This window comes from Mycteria americana, chromosome 3 (assembly GCF_035582795.1).
Source record: "Mycteria americana isolate JAX WOST 10 ecotype Jacksonville Zoo and Gardens chromosome 3, USCA_MyAme_1.0, whole genome shotgun sequence".
NCBI lineage: Eukaryota > Metazoa > Chordata > Aves > Ciconiiformes > Ciconiidae > Mycteria > Mycteria americana.
This window is the reverse complement of record NC_134367.1, coordinates 103,662,441-103,681,957: the sequence shown is the minus strand read 5'-3', so window position 1 is coordinate 103,681,957 and position 19,517 is coordinate 103,662,441. Positions and strand designations below refer to the sequence as shown.

At 38.8% G+C, this 19,517-nt stretch overlaps 1 protein-coding gene across 3 annotated transcripts in view; it reads left to right on the top strand.

Moving 5' to 3' along the window:
- The window catches only part of LPGAT1 (lysophosphatidylglycerol acyltransferase 1), a 65,491-nt gene extending 47,081 nt beyond the window's left edge, over positions 1-18,410 (top strand). For all 3 annotated transcript variants that reach the window (XM_075496377.1, XM_075496378.1, XM_075496379.1), the window contains 3 exons: positions 706-832; positions 10,775-10,881; positions 15,166-18,410. In XM_075496377.1, the coding sequence (XP_075352492.1) occupies positions 706-832; positions 10,775-10,881; positions 15,166-15,317 (386 nt within the window). In that variant the 3' untranslated portion in view covers positions 15,318-18,410. The remainder of the gene's footprint in view (positions 1-705; positions 833-10,774; positions 10,882-15,165) is intronic.
- Positions 18,411-19,517: the final 1,107 nt, after the last annotated feature.

Genomic DNA, 19,517 nt, shown 5'->3' with positions numbered 1-19,517 from the left:
ATAAACACGTACTGGTATCGGTCTTTCTGGGACCTTGTGGATGCTGTCTCCTCTCCCTTGTGAAAATTGACCATCTTCTATTCATTGCTTTCTTGTCTTTAATACGTGAAGTGGTGTATTTCCTCTTTATCCTGTAACTCAGATTTTTAAGAACCTTTGAAGGATTTTTTTAAAAATGTCTTTGAAAATCCTACTACATTGTCTGACATAAATCACCTTTATCCACTTGCCCTAACCCAGTAGTGAGGCTAGTTGTCCGAAGGGATCTGCAATGGCTGTTGCTTCATCAGTGATCTGCAACTGCAAGGTCTTAACGAAGGCCCAGTTGTAAATGTGCTTAAAGTGCAGACCAAGAAAGTTGGATTTTTATTTTTGAAGTTTTCCTTTTGGTGAATGGGGGGGAAGCACCTAACATTTGGGACAACATGTTATGTAACTATACTCATACCCAGTGAGTGAACTTGTTCTATTCTGTGTACTACAGTATGTGAAAACAACAGAAATAACTCTGAAAGTAAAATCTTGGTTTGGCTGAAGTTTGTAAGAGTATTTCTGTGCTCTGTAATGAAATCTTGATTTGATTTTTGGCTGTCTTATTTTATTTGTGCCTCATACCTCATGAAGTAATATAAAAATGGAATAACTATCAAATGAGTGACATGTACTTTCTGATTACTTTTAATGTCATGTTTCTTTTTTTCCTAGAGAGCAAATCAAAAGGCCTCCAGTGGGTGATAGATACAACCATTGCGTATCCCAAAGGTGAACCTATAGACATCCAAACTTGGATTCTTGGCTACCGACAACCAACGGTTACACATGTACATTACAGGTAGGAAATAAACCTTCTACTCCTACATTGAACTAAAATACTAAAAAAAACAAGTATTCACAAATTAGTAACATCATGTTTCAGTATATGGGAAATCAGTAGCAATGTCTTTTTTATGTGCGTCTCACACAGGTGAGCAACTCGTATTATCTAAACACAACACAGTTTTCTTTTGAAACGTTCAGTAACCATTCTATATTCTAGCACATGTAAGTTTTTGATTAACGTCCTGTGGCTGAATATGGTTATGGGGAATATATTTGATGGCTAGGTCATCTTTTCCAGTTTAATGTCAAGGTGCTGGTAAACCCAACTTGATTTTTTTATTTTTTTTTTTTAATAACAACAGCAAATTAAAAATCACTGTTTTATTAAATAACAGGTTTCCTGAGAGATTATTATATATTGTATTTAACTTTCTGACAAAGAAATGTCAGCTTTTTCACTCAAAGCATACTCTTAATAGTTGAGCAGAGCAACACTCTGGAAATAGTAGCAAATCTCACTGACACCTAGGATGGGATACTATTAAAACTTTTCTCCTCAGCAGTTCTTTCTCTCAAGGCCTAAACTAATGGAGAGAGAAGTTGCATTTTGCTTTTGGTTTGCAGTTAATTGTAAGTCTGAAATCTCCAGAAATATTTTAACACTCTTCCTATACCAAATAAGTTGATTGCATTTTATCCCACAATTGCATTATTTGTCTTAATTCCCTTTTGCTGATTTGGGGAGCTTTTAGACTTTTACAATAAGCTTTCAGATATCCTTTTGTGGATCCCCTGGGTGGCAGTTTAACTGGGAATGACCTTCTCCAGCATCACTGCTGTGTCAGTGTTGTGTGATGCAGAGTACAGGCTGCTCACTGGAGCTCTTTTCCACAGCCATGTTTAAATCTGTCCCTGCTTTTTATAGAAATCTGCCTTCAAGTTTTTCCGAAGGTGAACATACTTACACCCTGATTTATGTAAGATATAATATCTATTGTGCTTTATTCAGGTCACCTTAGTAGTCTCTCAGGTCTCTGGGATAATTGCAAGTTGAATGTATTTAGAATTTTACTAAAGAGTGTTTCCAAAAATACTTCCTTTAAAAAAGAGAGAAAGTTATCTTAAGTTGATTTAACTTCCTGCTTCTAAATGTGTGTATTCAAAACCTATTTTTGAGCACGAGCATAAAGATGATGTAACCTTCCTTGCATTGAACTTGAATGTTACAGTTCTTGTAGTACTAAAATTCTAAGAAAAAATATTAGAAATTATTTATTGTTGGGTGTAGGTTTGTTGTTGTCTTCCAGAGGGGTCTAAATCACTGGATCTCTGGGTTAGACATGGGCAGGCCTCTCTGTCTTTTTTTTTTTAAATAACATCTAGTTGTTATGGCTGATCCTTCAAAAACATTTGAAGTGTGCCCCAAATGGAAACTAAGGTAGTGGCATGTCTCTGAAGGCTGAGAGCTGGACGTAGTACCTCTGAAACGAGAACTGAGTGTCTTGGTTTTAACTTGAGCTTTGGCTAATTTTCCTGTCCTGGTGATTCTTAAATTGGCACGTCAAGATTAGGCACGTGTCCCCTGGACTGTAAGGGCTTTAGTTGGATGCAGAGTAGCAATTCTTAAAGATGCATTTAACAAAGTACCCTGGTTCTGACAGTGGGCAGTAGCAGCACAGGCGGGGGAAGGCAGCCCTCACACCATCTCTCTGCACGTAAACACGCGGTGGCTGTAACATGTTCTGAGCAGGCGTCGCATCTGGATCGCTCTTTTGGTAGGTGCTGATGGACCTGGCCTTCACAAACTTGTCTAATACTATTTTTAAACTGCTTATACTTAGACTTCTACAATTTCTGCAGCGTGTAAATGTTCTTGAGGGTGGCAGCCAGGACCACTTCCTTCTTGCTTGTGTTAAGTTCTCCACCTGATGCCTTCAGTGGGTGCACCCTGTTTCTCGTGTCCTGCCAGTAGTGGATCAATCATTCCTCCGTGACGCTCTCTGTGGCCTGTGATTTTACAGAGCTTTCTCATATCCTGCCGTAGCTGTCCCTGTCCCCCTCCCAGCCCGATGAGTCTTCATCTATTTGGTGTCTCCTTACACGAAAGCCTTTCCCTGATTATCTTGTTACTTTTGTCTGTGCCTTTTCTAGTTCTGCTATAACGAGTTTGTGAGTTGACTGACATCCTGAATTCCCCACAGTGATTTCAGGATCGCTTACCAGAGTAATAATAGCTAATCTTAGAGGCTGTGGCAGTGTATGCGTAGCTGCTGGTGCTTTTTCCTTCCCCAGTGTTCATTGCCTTGCCTTTACTGGTATTTAATTTCATCTTCAACTATTGTCATGTCCTTCTGCAACTCTTCTCTTTGAGTACCCAGAATAATTGTGTACTAAAAAAGTCATATTGCTTTTGTATCCTTTTTTCCAGATTTAGTGTATCATCTAGCTAAAACATCATTAGAGCTGTAGTTTGGAATGAATATGGTGAATTTTTGCCTTCAGTGTTTTTGACAATAAAATTTATTTTTAGATATTTTTGTGTGGCTTTAAAAATATTTTTCTGGTTTACATAAAGGATGTATTTATCCGTGGCCGGATTAGCAGAGAGCAACTGAACAGTGTGTGTACATGAATTTACTCATGTTGCATCATCTTTTTCTGTTGCTTATACAGAAATTTTCCTGTGGGATTCCCTTCAGATCATTACAGCAACTGATTTTTTTTATTATTATTTTTTCCCGGATCACCTGACTTTACTCATTAGGGTTTGGGGTTTTTTTTGTTTTTTTTTTTTTGTTTGTTTGTTTGTTTGTTTGTTTTGTTTTGTTTTTTGTTTGGGGTTTTTTTTTTTTTTCTTTTTAGCAAAATGCTGTAATGTGATGGGCACCTTCAGGGTTTTGACAACTTTAAATCATGTATTGATGATTTGAACAGAGTTGTTGGTACCACTGAGAACCTGTGAAGACAGAGTATGTGCATGGGAAACTGGGGAGGCAGACAGGGAAGAGTAGGGAACAACCCTTCTCTCCCGGAGGGTTTCTGGTATTAAAGAAAACCTTACAGCTCTGCTATCACTTTATTGAACCTTCTCCAGGATTGGGAAGCTGGATAATTGAAGCCCAGTGGGCTGACATTGATTTCTTAGAGCTTATTTTTGAGATTATGGGTATGGTCAGTGGAAAGCTGTCTCTCAGGAGCTTTGCGTCTGTGCCTCCTAGGTAGCATCCTCACTTGTCCGAAAATACAGTGATGTCTTGAGCCTGTTTCTGTGTCAGATCTTAATCGGGAGCAGTTCTGGAAAAAACACCAAAACCCTTTATGCTGGATAAACAGTGCATGCTACAAACAGCTCTACTTTGTGACCAGCTAGCTGATCTTGCCATGTCAACCTCCTTCCTCTCGTCCCTGGCACTTCTGTTTGGAAATGTAGAGCTACCTTTTAACGTGCTGAAAAGTGTCCTGGGAGGTTTCTGTGCAGTGCTGCTCCCTGAGAGCTGGTCAAGCCGTGGTGTGGAGGATGATACACCAGACCTGTGTAGCTGTATGGCTTGACCAGGAAACCTAAACCACTTCTTTAAATTCATCTTCCATGTGGAGACCAACACATTGGTGTAACAGAGCCATTAGAGTATCTAGGGTTGTCAGCTGGGAACGCCAGCGCTTATTCCACAGGTCACAAATTCGAGGTGGTTCCTCAGTAATTCTTAATTTTGATAACAATTGGGTATTAACTACTTTTTGTCCTTAACGGTGTAGGCAAGGATTAAATCAGTGACTGAGGTTTGAAAAGGCCTGTGCTGTGTGGATCCCTGAGATGTCCCTTGTGAAGCTGGTGCATTTCTTTTAACTCTTTGAAACAAACTCAGTTAACAAAGGAAAACCCAAGGTAAAGTGGACTTCATCTTTAAAAAGATGGAAATGTCAAAAATGTCTTCCAAAGATGGAAAATGTCAGAGGTGTTTCTATTTTTCTGCGTTTGACATAGATGTCCTCTGAAATTTTCATGAAATGTATATCGAGTATGTCTGGATTGTTGTTATTCCCCCCTTGTCCTTCATTTAGTGCAACAAAACTTTGCTCATTGTTTGTAATTTGGAATGTCTTGAGATATTACATTTGAAATACATTTTAAGGGTAATTTTTAAATAACTGGGGAGAGAGAAAGTTCTGCATGAGTCTGTGTGCTCTAGTGCACTAGTTTCTTATTTCTTTTAACCGAGTTATAGCAAAAAAAAAATAATTACCAAAAAAAAAAAACCCTTTGGAAAAGTAAAGTATAGTTTTAGTTTTGACCAGATGCCATCTCTACTGTATGAAAGGAGAATCGGGATTTAAACATGCTTTTCCCCTTTTAGAGTAGTCCAGAGTGAGGAACTGATGTATGACAGCAGTGGGGGAAAAAAGCAACATTTTCTGTGCTACTCGAACTGGAGCAGAGGAGGCTGCAGAGCCTCTTTTGTTCTGGTCACTCAGTGAGTCCTTTCTGCTGTTCCCCTTGGTCACAACCTGTCTCTTTCTGCCTTACGATCTTTCAAATCTAGTGTTTTCCTTTTTTATAGCCTGTCCTTTTACTGCAGGATTATTTCTTTTTCATCCTACTTAGGGAGCAACAGAGGACTGTAGAGGACACAGCAAGCAGCCTTATGTTTTCATTTTTAGATGCTTTTCTAGCTGATGGAAATGGCAGAGAAGGTTCAGTTTAATCCAGTAATCTTTTTTTGTTTGAAAGCTCCATTTTGATAATGAGTTGAACCTTGCTTTTCAGACTTCAATTTTCTGTACAAATGGCATGTTTTTCAGAGGTTCATAATTAGGCTAAGCTGTGGCCTGATTTTCCTCAGAATGTTAAAAAGACACTTCCCTAGAAAAAAGGACAATTGCCAAATTTCAGATTCTTCAAAACACAAAGGTGTGAGAACTCATCCTTTTAACTATCAAATAATTTTTTGACCCTGACAGGCTTGTCTCAAAACTCATTGGAAAGTGCTGAAAAACTGGGTTTGCTCTCTGAAACATAATACTCAAGGAAAGTATCTAATTAACTTTTTCCAGGTCAAATGGCGCTGGAATTTTTGGGGGAACTTTCAACCCATCTGTTAAAGCAGTAAGCACCAAAAAAAAAGTGCTGGAAAAGGTGCAAGGCATCTCCAACTAGAGGCATCACTGTGAGACCTGCCTTTTAATGAGTTTGTTGGAAAGGTTTGTTTTCTCTTCTCCGAATGATTAAGCTTTAGCTTGGGTCATTTTGTGACGTGCGTTGACCACAAATCCAGATTCACTGCAGTTACACTCAGCAGAAATAATCTGAGTGGTTTGGTGTCTGTGTAGCAAGACTGCATACTGGCTACTATTCTCAGCTCCCACCGTTTCTCCACAGTGAGCTGAGTTTCAGGATTATTTCTTTTCTTCTTACACCAGTCACTTCAGCTGGTCTCCAAGTTTCTCTAATAGTAAGATTACCTATGTGCTGCAGTTCTGTTGTCAAAACCCAAGAGTTAAAAATTGAAAAAACCCGGGGTATGAAGTTTGTTTGATGCTTAGCTTCCCCTCAGTCAAGAATGGCGTGGGGTTGGGGTTTTTTACATTATCTTCCCGCTGGGTCATGCCCTTGTACAACCATCTCCCACGTTTGCGCTGTGTGATAGCAGTTGTGGTGGAGGCCCTGAAGTCAGAGCCAGCCGTAGTCGCCTCCACCGCAGACGATAGCTGCATTTATGCTGCATGAAAGTACCACGGTATTTCCAGCTAACTCAGCTATCTTTGTGCCATAATGCGGATGAGCACTATGTCACCTTTCTTTCTCGTACCAGTTTTTGTACTGTGCTGCTGTTGAAACAAGCTTTCAGCTACTGAGGAAGTTCTTTTTTTTGCGTCTACATTGATACAGATTTATTGAAATAAACTAGACTCCTAGCTATAAATAAGATGGAATACGTTGTGGTTGCTGAATGAGTTTTGCAGAAATGTCTATGAAGGGCATCCAGTTTGGCAATATATTTTAATATGCTTTTTTTTACGCAAGGAACTTATTTTCAGTCGTGCCTGAGATCTACCAATGACCTCCATCGTGCTGGGTTTATTTAAAGAGTCATTGAAACAGTAGGTAATATGATTTAGAAGGCGCAGGGGTAATAAAGAACTATTAATTCAGGGTAGGACAGATGAAGAATGGCAATTAGTACTTAAAGATGGTATCTATGAACTTTAGAATTTTCATACAGAATTAGAGGTTGTTTCTCCAATAAGGACCATTTAAAAGAGATTAAATGTTTCTGAAAATGCCGTATGTCTGAAAATTAATTGGGATTGTTCGAGAAATGGCCTGTCAGTAGGTAAGTCTCCACAATTTCTTATGTATGCCAACACGTCTTCGACAATTATATCTCCTTTTTTTAAAATCCTTTCTTCTTTCCTGGACTGTTATTTATGCTAATATATTCTGGTTTGGGACATAGAAACACATTTGCGTAGTGGTTTAAGAAAGTTGCCGTCCCTCAGTCAGCTACGTGGAGTGTCCCACGTCTGTGGTCACCTCGCAGCTGCAGATAGGTAACCTCCAGCTAGACGATACTGCTTCGTTACTGAGACAGCTTTGCAGACTCCCATCGGAGTATGTCTTTACTTCACCCCCACTTTTAACTTCCCAGGGTGCAGCCTGTGGCGGCACTGCTTTTATTGAAGTTTAGCTCCCTCCCCACCTCCCCATGATGATAGCAAAGTAGCTGTTGCCTTGATGAGAAATGAAAGAAGGCGGTATTTCCATTCTGCTTGAATTTTCTGGTCAAGTTGTCTTATCCAGTGCTATTAAATTCCTTGTTTGCCACATCAGGAACAAAGACACTCCTCATGCAATGTGAGGTTAGTTTTCTCCAAAAGCTAGAAAGATTCAAGTGCCCAAGAGAATCTAGAAGCTTCAGATATTACATGTTGACCTTGTTCCTTGTCAGGACAGTTCTATGTGGTGATAACATTTTATTTTCCTGATGAGATCAGCAAACTGTTTGCTTTTAGTGGCATTCCTGACGCTGGATACCCAAAGGTGGGGTAGAGCCAAGATGGTGCTCATGCTGTGACCACATTGACAACTGTTTAAATACCTCATTGAAAAGAAGAAACTATTTCCTTCTTTTAACAGTAGACCTGGCAGACCTCGCAGCCTTTGGGGGTGACCCTGGTCCAGTTAGAGCAATGGCTTTCTGCTGTTGTTTTGGATCGTCTGTGTAGAGAGTTTTGTAACATTAGACTTTCTCAGTTACCTTTCTTGAACCCAGTCTCCTTAAAGAGGGTGTTCTTTTAAAACACAGATGCTAAAGGAGCCCTCTGGGCAGAGAATGATGATAGTGGCAGTATGTTTAGTATAAATGGGGGGGGGGGGGGGGGCTTAGCTTCACCTTATCTAGTACAGGAAGGGCTTGTTCCAGAGTTTTAAGGATTTTATTTTTTAAACATTTCATCTCTAATTTAGCTCAGTCATTAGTACGAATGTTCTGCTTGTAAAAATAACTCTGGATAATCTAAAAATATGTTTGAAAATGCTTCTAAATACACTAGCGCTTAGCATTGCTAAATTGTGGCAGCTAGTGTAGCATTATTGGAAAACCAGTTGTTTTCCACTCTGCATTAATATTCATTCAAAATGGGTGTAATGGTGATTGCTTCTTAAACTTCTAAGAGGCCGAGTTTATATCCAGAGATTCAAGTATTCTGGTAACTGTATTGATTCATACAAGAGCCTGGATGGATTCAAGCAGGAAGGTGGTGTGCTGTGTTCCATTAGTCTCTCACAATATTGGTATCACTTAGGCTACTTTGCTACTCCATTAAAGTGCCAGCTCATAAATTGTTTCTAATGAGTATCTTGTAAGCTCTTGTGATAATGTTTGCAGACTAGTAGGTACATTCTTGGAAAAATACCAAGCTTAACTAGGTTATTGAGCTGTAGAGTTGTTACCCATTAGGTAACTGAGAAGTGAAAGTGGAGGTGAAGAATATCTGCAGCTTACAATGGAAACTGTGTTATAAAGCCAGGTAATACGAGACTTCTGTCCTGAGCCCACACACGCGTTCTGTTAGTTCTGAACCATCTTCAAACTTGCGTAAGCAAGCATCTGTCCTTCAGAAATATACTGTGAAACACAATATTCCGTTGCTGAGTCCCTTTATCTCTTCACAGCAGATAGGCGGAAGAGAGTAAAAATAGTGCTTGGCAACTCGGTTGTGTTTGGGGACAGAGAGTAAGTCTGTCTTAGTGTTATACCCTCAACAAAAACGGTCCTTTCTCTGTGGGTGTGGGTTTTTTACTTGCCTCTATGTGGTTTAATCCTAATCTGCTGTACAACGTCTGGGCTTCAAGATAAAGTAGTTCTTTATTACCTGTCTTTGTTATTGTTCTTAATATGCACGCTGAGGACTTGAACTATTTACTGGACCACCAACTATTTCATAACATTTGTCTTTGGCTAAAGACGTTTCTTCAAACTGTATTTTACCTGAGATAACAGTTGCTAATTTCTGGTTACTGGGACAGACTGGCTTTACTAGAGCACAGAGAACTCTGCAGCGTGAGACAGACGTAGGTAGAATTGCCACAAAGGCTACAGAAATATCTGAGTTCATGTTGATGCCATAGTTGGAAAACAGAATTGTTCATCTCCTTATATTGAAGTTATCTCTGTACACTGAAGCACCATTATTTTTAATTTGCTCATTAGAGCAATGCTTTGCTGCTTTTCTCCTCCACTTTCAGCTTATTTTTCCATGCACCAAACTGAAAGGAGGAGATACAAAGGACTTGGCAACAAAGCAGGCAAAGATGTTGAAAGCAGTAACAGCAACAAAAGCACTCCTCAGACGTGTCTTATTTCTGTAGTCTGACATTCCCATATCTGTTCAGACACTTCCCATATGATTGTGGTGTTACTTCAAATTCTTTTCAGTATAATCAATCAAGACTCTGTTTAAAAAGACACGAAAAATCCACTAATGAAAATAGAAGCATGGCATAGATGACAGGGTAAATGAGAGCTCACCTGAAAAGAGAAACCTACAGTAAAGGTCTTACATTTCAGAGTATGAATTTTTCAGGCTAGCCCGATGCACAAATCTCTTCTGCATTGGCCTCCCAGTGAAACACAGCAGATACGTAAGTTCTTGTGTGTCAAAAGGCACTTAGGGTCTGCTGAGGAGATTTCACAATTACTGTAAGACTTGAAATTCTGTTTTGAAAAAATCCAGTGAGGTATGGTGGGTTATTTGGGGATTTCTGTATGTATGTATCTTGGTGAATTCTGCCCTGGATATCTGATTTTCTAAGTAGACCTAGTATTCAGTGTATAAGTACCAAAACATTGGTAACTCTTCCATTGGGGTTTTTAAAACAGAGCAGCAATGTTTGAGTACACTTACTCACATGGTCAGTTTTCAGTGTAAAACCTGCCTTAGAAATTTCAGACAAAGATGCTGGCATCCTTTGAAAAGCACAGAGGACTCGTTTTCTGGGATACGGAAGAGATGTTGTTACGTAGCTTCTGCCTGTTGAAGAACTGTTTCTTCAAAACTGTGGATGAACCTTCTCAGTCTTTTATTTCTTTCTGTTTCAGTGCATGAACTTCATAGCTTCTTGGGTTGTATTTTTTTAAGGATAGTAATACAGCGTGGTGGTATTCTATTTTAAAAAAACCCAGCAACTTAGTAGCTTTTATCAAATGCTGTAGCACAACATTTGATAGAAGCTAATAATGCCTATGTCTTCTGTGTGCATCATCTGGCTGGTAACCTGGAGAATCCTTGATACCCATGTGATCTGTGAATTGGAGAGAGAATGAACCACGCAGTTAGATTTATACCAAACTCTTGTTCTCTGTGTTTTGGGGTGGGCTGGGGCAGAAGGGAAGAGTTTTGTTCTTCACATACAGAATGCACTTCCTAGGTTTAATTATGTTTGTTTCTTTGGTAGGGTTTTTCCAGTTAAAGATGTACCTGCAGAGCCTGAAGCTCTTACACACTGGCTCTATCAACGATTCATTGAAAAGGAGGATCTTTTGACCCATTTCTACGAAACAGGTAGGTTGATATCTAGCAAAGAGAATTGTGCTTTGTTAATGTCTTTTCTTACAAGGATCTCAAAAGGGTTTAAGAAGGCGTATACGTTCTTCACACGAACACAATAGATATAATTATCAATACTTTTTATGTGGCAAAAAAAGTACGATTATAATTATCTAGGAAAGGTAAATTACCCGGGTAACATTAGAATAGGGTAGTGTTTGGAAGCTGGCACATGCAAAACAGATCTAAGGAAATCCTCTTTTTTCTGCGATAACATAGTTTGGCTGTGAAACTTGCTGTCACAGGATTTCATTGAGTTGGAATAATTTAGCAAGATTCAAAGAGGTAGTGAATGCTTACATGCATAGTAAAAGTATTCAGAGCATATGTTAAGTTGGGGGGGGATATAAAACCTTCAGGGTTTAAAATGAGCAAGTTCTTGACTAAAAGGAATTAAGTAAGACTTTTATGTGAGGCAGGTTATTTTGTCTGCTTAGTGTGGCTATTTAGCATGTTCCTCCGGCACTTGTACTGTTAGAGAAAACTGATCTAAGTAGTCTGCAGGTCTAATCCAAAACCATAGTCCTCTTCCGTTTCCTGTTAAGCTAAACAGAAAGATGCTATGATTGGAAGGATCTGCCAGAAGTCCAGAGCATAAAGTCTCTGGAGTCTTGATCTGCAGCCCTGTGCTCTGAGTACCGGCCTCCCTGCTGCGAGGTACTGAGGATCACTTCTGTCATAATATACTTGCAGTGTTCATGGATCAGAGGAATCTAAATAAATTTAGGGCATTAATGACATTACTGAGGGGATACTGGCAAGCATGTGATTCAAAATACGAGGTAAATACTTTGAAACTATAGCTGGAGAAGTGTTTCCTCAAGGCTCTTTTTTTTCCATCCAGTTGATACTGAAGTATGTCATCTGCTCTCCAGCAGGTGTGTGTGTGTGTGTGTTCAGAATACAAAACAGAGGAATTCATCAAAATAAAAAAAAAAAAAAAGGAAAATCCAGAGAGGGAAAAAATAGAGTTTTATTTAGACATACAGGAAAGGAAGTTTATCAAACATAGACTGAGTAGGAAGACTCCAGATGAAATAATGCAGCTTGTCTCTGAAGAAAAATAATCTCTTCATTAGCAAGTAGCACAGTTGTTGAGGGGGGGAAAATATTCAGTCTCTTGAATCAACTGAGATTAATATTCCAGATTGACTGTTAAACAAAGACACTACTTCTATTAGATTATTTATTGCAAAGACTGCTTTAATTTGGTTTTGAGTGCTTAATTTATCAGTGCTTAAAAAGATTAATAGAGTTCTTTAACAAGACCTGTACTTTGCTTTATGAAATACTGCTGTCACTCATCCATCATTGATGGCAAAAGTCAGACCCTGCTATATAAATTGCATCCAAAAGCATATATTGGACTTTATTAGACAAATTTGTGAATCTGTTTAAAACTACAAGTGTAGTCAATAGGAGGTAAGGAATTCTTGCTGTTGAGACGTTATTTCACAAATACCATTAAAATAAGTCATACCCAAAAAAATCTAAGTAGACCAGAATTTCAGAGAGTATAATGAATATAATCAGATTTATTCATTGAAATGCACTTCCAAAGTAGGATAATTGGTTATAATTTGCCAATGTAATCAGTATGAATTAATAAGACGTGTTTTAAATGTAAATGCTATGACATAGGACCTTATTAAGCATAAATTAGCATAATTTAAAGTTACTACCATTTATGCCAGTTGAGAACTTGCTTGCATTGCTTTTGTTGGTTTACTGCAAATGCTGTTACAGTTTTTGGAAACCCCCTGGAAAAGTCCTGAGGCCTAATGCGAGGGGAATGCTTGAAGCTGCTCAAGAGCTAGCTTTGTATTGACGTGTTACATTGTCTCAAGTTGGTGTGGTTTTAAGACTTAGGGCTGTTTCGCCATTTTGATTTCGGTTTGTTTTGTTTTGTTTAAATACACACTGCTTAGGCACTTGTCTCAGTTCATAAAGCTTACTTCATAAAGCTGGAGTAATATTTAATGCTATGTGAAACTTTAAAAGTTTGTATTGACAATGTCATTGGTAGGAATACATTCTTTTGGCATATTTTTATTTGGGAAGAGGAAGAAAGAAAGCCTAAAACACCTTTTTCCTTTTTGCTGTATTCCTAAGTGTTACAAACTTTAATGGATATGGGGAAAGCCTGTAATATTAGACCTCTTAAACAAAAAAAGTATCTGCCTAAAGTTTGAATATGAAATTGTCCCATCCTTTCTTACAGGTGCATTCTTACACATTTCATCTATGAAATTAAAACCATTTACAGTTAATATCTGTAGGTATAAGCAACACAGACTCCTATTTTAGCAGCTAGTGGAAAGCTTGTATTGGCAAGTTCATGGTTTCTCTGAAGTCTTTTCAGCAGGATAACCTTGAACACTGCAGTAACACAAATGAGATTACATTTAGCAGGACAAAAGCACTTGGAGACTAATTAAAAAAACCCTATAAACTAGGAGCTTATCAGTTGGAAATGAGTAATTTTACACTGAAGTCATCATGCTCCTTATTCACTCTGATCATAAGCCAACTGGTGTGATGTAACTAAAAAAGTAAGCAATGTCATCCTACAGGGCAACAGGAGAGGGTTTTCACCAGTGCTACGGAAATAGTCTTCATTGTACCAAATCTGAACCTCATCTGGAAATTCTGCGTACAGGTCCGTCATCCCTGTTCAAGAAATATGAATTGAACCGGGGAGAGGGACAGATAATAGGTGCTCAGATGATTAAGGGGAAGGAGGAGTCGTTTCTGTGAAGGACAACTAAAAGCGCCTGGCTTGTCTCAGCTAGGAGAGTGAAGGATCATTTTCTCTGTAAGACACAAGTTGCCTTTGGAGAGGAGGAGGGGGAAGAGACAGTTGCTATTAATACCAAGGAAAAAGGAAAGTTATTTAAACCAAAGGTCAGTGTTGGTACAGGAAAACAAATGGGCCATGGAAGAACAAATGTAGCGTACAGTGGGCAAAAAGCTTAGCAGTGAGAATTACTGGGGAATAAATGGTGTGGCAAATCTGCCCGTGTGTGAAAATACGTATCAGTGAGAGGAGGATGGGACTCATCAGGGGTTTTTTAGGGTTTGGGGGGTTTTTTTAGGTTGTTTTTTTTTTTATTTAAGAGCATTCATACAGGAAGAAAATCTTTGTCTTAAATGCTTGATTGTGAATGTGAAGCATAGAGATAAGTTGCTGATGGTATCTAATTGCCCAAATTGTGTGGTTTCTGAGATTCAGAATTGACACAGCTATATCTTTACTCTCTGAATCATTCATCTCTTGTTCTTCTATGAGTAGTTGTGACTCCATAATGCTGCAGCAAGTACATCATCTTCTCTGGTATATTTAGAGTTTTTATATCCACTGTTCAGGGTTAACAACAACAACAAAGTGGTTCATATCATCTAGGCTTTGTGCATCTCGGTAAAATCTAATGCAAATTATTTAATACGCTGACATAAATATATGCCAACAATTTGCTTATGATCATAAAGCTCTGATGAATTCAGACACAAGTAATTTAGTGTCGTAAGTCAGAAAAGGTCAAAATAGGGAAAAATCATTTTTTTTTCATCGTGTCAGCTGTGTCTCCTGCCAGTCTTTCTCATCTAAACAGATGTTTCAAAAAAGTCCTTCTGCAAAACTGAATAGCAAATTACAATGCTTCCTTAGTCTGTATGACTGATTGGCCAATGAATGTTCGAACAACATACGGAAACTATTGTTTAAAAAAAAAGTGTGTGTATGTATGTACATATGTATGTATGTATATATATATTCAAGGGGAACCTTGAGAGTGCATGTGTATTGCTTCTTCACAGTATACAAAATCATTACCAAGCAGCTGTAAAGTCTAGTATGGAGTCCATTCAGTGTGATCACATGGACATTAACATAACTTCAGAAATAACACAGAAAACTTAGTTGACAGTCGGATCTCCCTGCAAAGGTTGAGGATGGCTGCTTTTAAGGAATGCTTTGCAGTTTATGCTTAAAGTTTAAGTTGATATCCGGATGAAATGAAAATTGTTCATAATAATAAAGAAAAGGGGTTTTTTTTATTGTCTTGAAGATAACTGTTAATGCCGGAGAATCTTTTGAAAGTTTACCAGCATAATACAGAAGTAACCAATTAATTGTTTGTGGGCACTGTTGCTGGGACAAACAGCGACGGTAAAGAATTGTGCATTAAGGCTATCATTCCTGCTGCAGAAGCATTAAATGTGTTTTCTTTTTGATTTTAGGAGCTTTTCCTCCACTGCCGGGTCAAACAAAAGCTATTTCTCGGGAGATGACCCTCAGTAACCTGTGGCTAGTCGGCATACAATCACTTGCATTTTTGTCAGGCGGTATGTGGTACTGCATCTTTCGGTATTTTTATCATTGTCTATTTTAAAAGTGGAATGGGACCTGAGGACACAATGGGAATCCAGGCTCTTGCAAATGAATATCATGTTGTATGTGCAAATGTGAATATTCAAGAGTAAAGAAAAATACTGGACGGACTCTTACCTCTCCTTGGGGAAATTTTAAACTCCACTAAAAGTGAAGATCAGTAACATAGTGACCTGATGATGTATTATTTTAAGAATTGTCTGTATTTTTAAAAATGTATACTCTCACCCACACTTAAGCAAATACAGCATTTGGACAAAAGGTGCAATCGTACAACCACCGTAGAAGAATGTCTGTGACAAGAAAGCTCTGTCACCACAAGTATTTCTTGGCATTGTAGTTAGAGCTCAGAAAATTCAGCAACTTGTCTCTTCAGTAGTCTGTACAGCATTGGTGTGGTAGAGATTCCTCATTTGCACAAACTTGTACTTTATTGCAACTCATTGTGCTGGAGTCAAAGATACTCGACAGAGCAGGTGGCGGTATCTTTGCGGCTACGCAGTCAGCGGTTGTTATATTAGACACATTGATCTAAAACCAAGACCCAAATAAGATCCAGCATCAGGTGTGTTTTGTGAGGAATCAGTCCTCAGAAAAGCATTGCAGCATCATAGTGTGACTAAAAGCTATCCACATTTGACGAATCAGCCCATCCCTGCTGTGGTCTTACCATCAGCTCTCTGAATTCCGTGTGCTACCAGTATCTTGTATTATGAGGAAACTTGGAAAATATGAAGTCACTTGGTTTATTTTCCCTTGTTGTTCAGAACGCATCTCAACGATCGTTATCAGTTTTCAAAATGCACTTTTAAAGGTGAAAATACAGTGAAGGAAAGACATAAAACTTAGGGAATAGGGGAAAGTTTTGTCACGCACTGGGAGCCAGAGCAATTCTAGCTGTTTCTGAAGGTCTGCTGGTGCTGCTGGTGATTTTTTGCCACCTTTGTATTTTGTATACTGCAGTCCAACCAAGGTGACCTTTGAGTGGTTTATAGAGGCCTTTTTCTCCCCGCTAGTTGCAACAGCGCTAAATATACTTGTGGGAGAGTTTAAATAATTCAATGCCAACCATCTTAATGTTTTGCTAAGGAGTAATAGAAGAAAAACTAGTTTCTTAAAAAGAAAAAATAGGTATAATTGCTATCATAAATCTATAGGAAGAAACTACTGCAAAAAAAAAAAAAAGTATGGGAAATACTCTGAATAACTACATGGAGGGCAGTATTAATTAGCTCACCACGGTGCTAAAATCTTACTGGAAGAAGGATGAGTTGAATTTAAAGGCAAACTGGAACAGAAGGCACTTTCAGATGTGTGACATAGGATACTTTTGAAAGGATGTCTATGATGTACAGTCTTACTTCTGGCAGGTCTAGTTGGCATCGTGTTTATGTGATTATACACAGATTTGAGAGCGCTGTTCCTAAAATAAAACTAATCTCCCTAAATACAAGCAGGATAGCCAGAACTTCAGATGTTGGCATACTGCCTTTTACAGAGTAATTTTACTGAGAACAAAGTAAGCCCTCAGTAGTTTTGGCTCTCAGTTAGCAATATCGATCCCCCTTCTCTCTCCCTCTCCTGCTACATGAATCACAGTGGGTGGTGTGCAGAATACAAACCCTAGCCAGTGTTCCCTTTGTGGGGGGAGCTGAGAGCATTCCAAAAATGAGGCAATGCCAATTTCCCTGACTTAATGGAAAAATACCTAGTCAAATATGCCCCCCCCTGTCCCCCCAAAAGCAGTAGTTTTATCCTAAGGTAGCTCAGTGGGATGGTTGCAAAATGATACAGCATAGTAAGTTCCCCTGAACTATGAGTCCCCTCATTGACTTAAAAGAACCACTGCGGCTGGGAGGCAAAGGACGGTGGTTGCCTACAGCTTAATGTTTTAGGTAAGATACTGTTTCTAAATCCCATCTCGTTACACCCAGTCACACACCTGAATTCTGGTGTAATGTAAAATCCATTTAAAAAGAGGTATGCCCTGAAAGGGAGGCAGCCTTGGGAGTATTTTTTTTTTCCTGTTGCTCTTGCTAAAGTGCAGCTGATGGAATGAATGTATTTAATCTGCCATTTTACAGGAAGGCGTTGGGACAGCCCAGCGCTGTTACCATGTAAGTGATTATGTCTGCTGCACGTGGGCGTAAACGGACTCTCAAAACTGCAAAATGCAGATGGCAAGTTACTCGTTTCTGTCCACCAGGTGGTTTGATCAGAACCACAGAGATGCCCATAGTACAGCTGGTTTTATTTTGAGCTAGGACAGGCTGGAGTGATATAAAAAGGGAAGTTTATATAAGCAGATTGCACAGCAGTAACGCGCATCAGGAGGTTGTTCTTTATAGACCCTGTGAACTCCATGTCGGAGCATACTGTTTTTTTCAAATGCAGTATATTTTTTTTTTTTTCCCAGTGGATTGCAGTCAATAGTGGGTGTTCACATGCTGCCTAAAGAAATTAGTAATGCGCAATAATGTTTCAGGTAATCATTTGATTTATCTGGTCCTGTTCATTCTCAGTTTGTTCCTCCATAGTTCTTACTATTGCGAGACATTTGTTTTCAAGCACTGATTGTTGTTTTGGTAGGGTGAGTAAATAGTATTAGGTCTTAGGCTTCTTTCCTGCCTGCACTGGAAAATGTGAAGAGCACCTGACGTTGTGTCTCCTTACGGCTGAGTTGGTGTAGAAGACAGTGGAATGAAACGGTTGTTAAGAAGCTCTGAAGTACCCTCCCAGCACGAACTTGGATGCTGCTTCATGAAAGAGAATAAATTGGATAAAAGAAGTTTTTCTATTAAGGGAAAAACATAAGAAGTATACAATATGTAGGAAATTCTGTGCTAAAAATACCATGCTGGTCAAGACTGTTTGGAGCTTCGCAGGCTAGGTTGTAAAACATAAATTCCTGTCGGTTGCAGTTCGGTTCTACCTTCTGGCAGTTGGCCGGCGTTACAGTTGTAGTGGGCATTTTGCTGTGCCATCCATGGGCTTCCTCTTCTGAAGAGTTCAAAATGCGTTTGATAGAAAATGATGTTAATGAACCATACAGTTGATCACAAAATGGTTAATAATTATAACTTTGAATTTATACTAGGAGTCTGAAGTGTGGGCAAACTTTGAATTTATACTAGGAAGAGCGTATGAAGTGATACAGCATGAAAAAAATACAGAAAAAAATGCTAACTGAAAGCTGTTGCACACAGAAGTGAGAACATAGGAATTTAAGTGTATTGTGAATAAAGATGGTTCTCTGCCAGGGTTGCACACAAAACATCTGTACGTTTCTATGTTTAATTGTTCATAAACAAGTTGTTACAATTGAAACGATGCAAGTCCTAGTGGTTTAGCATTACTGCTCTTCGAATCCCATTACATGAAGAGTATCTGCCCATTCACAACAAGCAGTGTTTTCTTCAGTGCCCTTTGGTGAGTGCGCCTTCCTTACAGGTTCTGTAGTATTTTATGTACGGTTCTATCAAGCTTTTCAACAATGATGTCTCTTGCAGGAGGGATTTTTTTTTTTTTTAAGTTGCTCTCATCGGATTTCCAAAAGCAAGATTTCAATTTACCGTGCTTACTGGAAAATTAAAAGCTTCCTTCTCCCTCCTCCACCCCCAGCATCAAAAATAAGATGCATCTTACTGCAGTAAAAATACAGCGATCACTGTGGTACTGTTCATTATTCACTTGTTTTGCAAATGATGTAACTGGTTCTTTTCTGTCTGACACTGCCATAAAGTGCTGTTAACTTTTTTCAGCTGTTTGTACAAGATAATGCGGATACCGATCACTGTGTGTGACAGGATTCAACTGCTCCACTTTGCCTTGACATAAAATTTTGGGACCAAAGGTACTTAAAACTGGGATTTCCAAATCATGAGACCGGGGTTGGGTGCATTCTCTCAATAGTCAGCTGGAGATTTTGTGGTGATCTGATACAATCACATAAAATAATTACACCTCTGGGGTACTGTATTGTTTGGAAATAATGGAGCCATATGAAATAAAGGGTTATTTTGCAAAATTGCATACTTTATAGTTTTTACACTTTTTTTAAAAAAAGAACAATTGGAAGAGCAAAATTGAAACCATACTCTGGTTTAAATGTCTGCATACATTATGAACGCTTCTGAGCAGCTTTATTTTTTCTGTAAAAACTGTAGACTACCTGGCTGTGATACAAAAGAAGTCTTTAAAA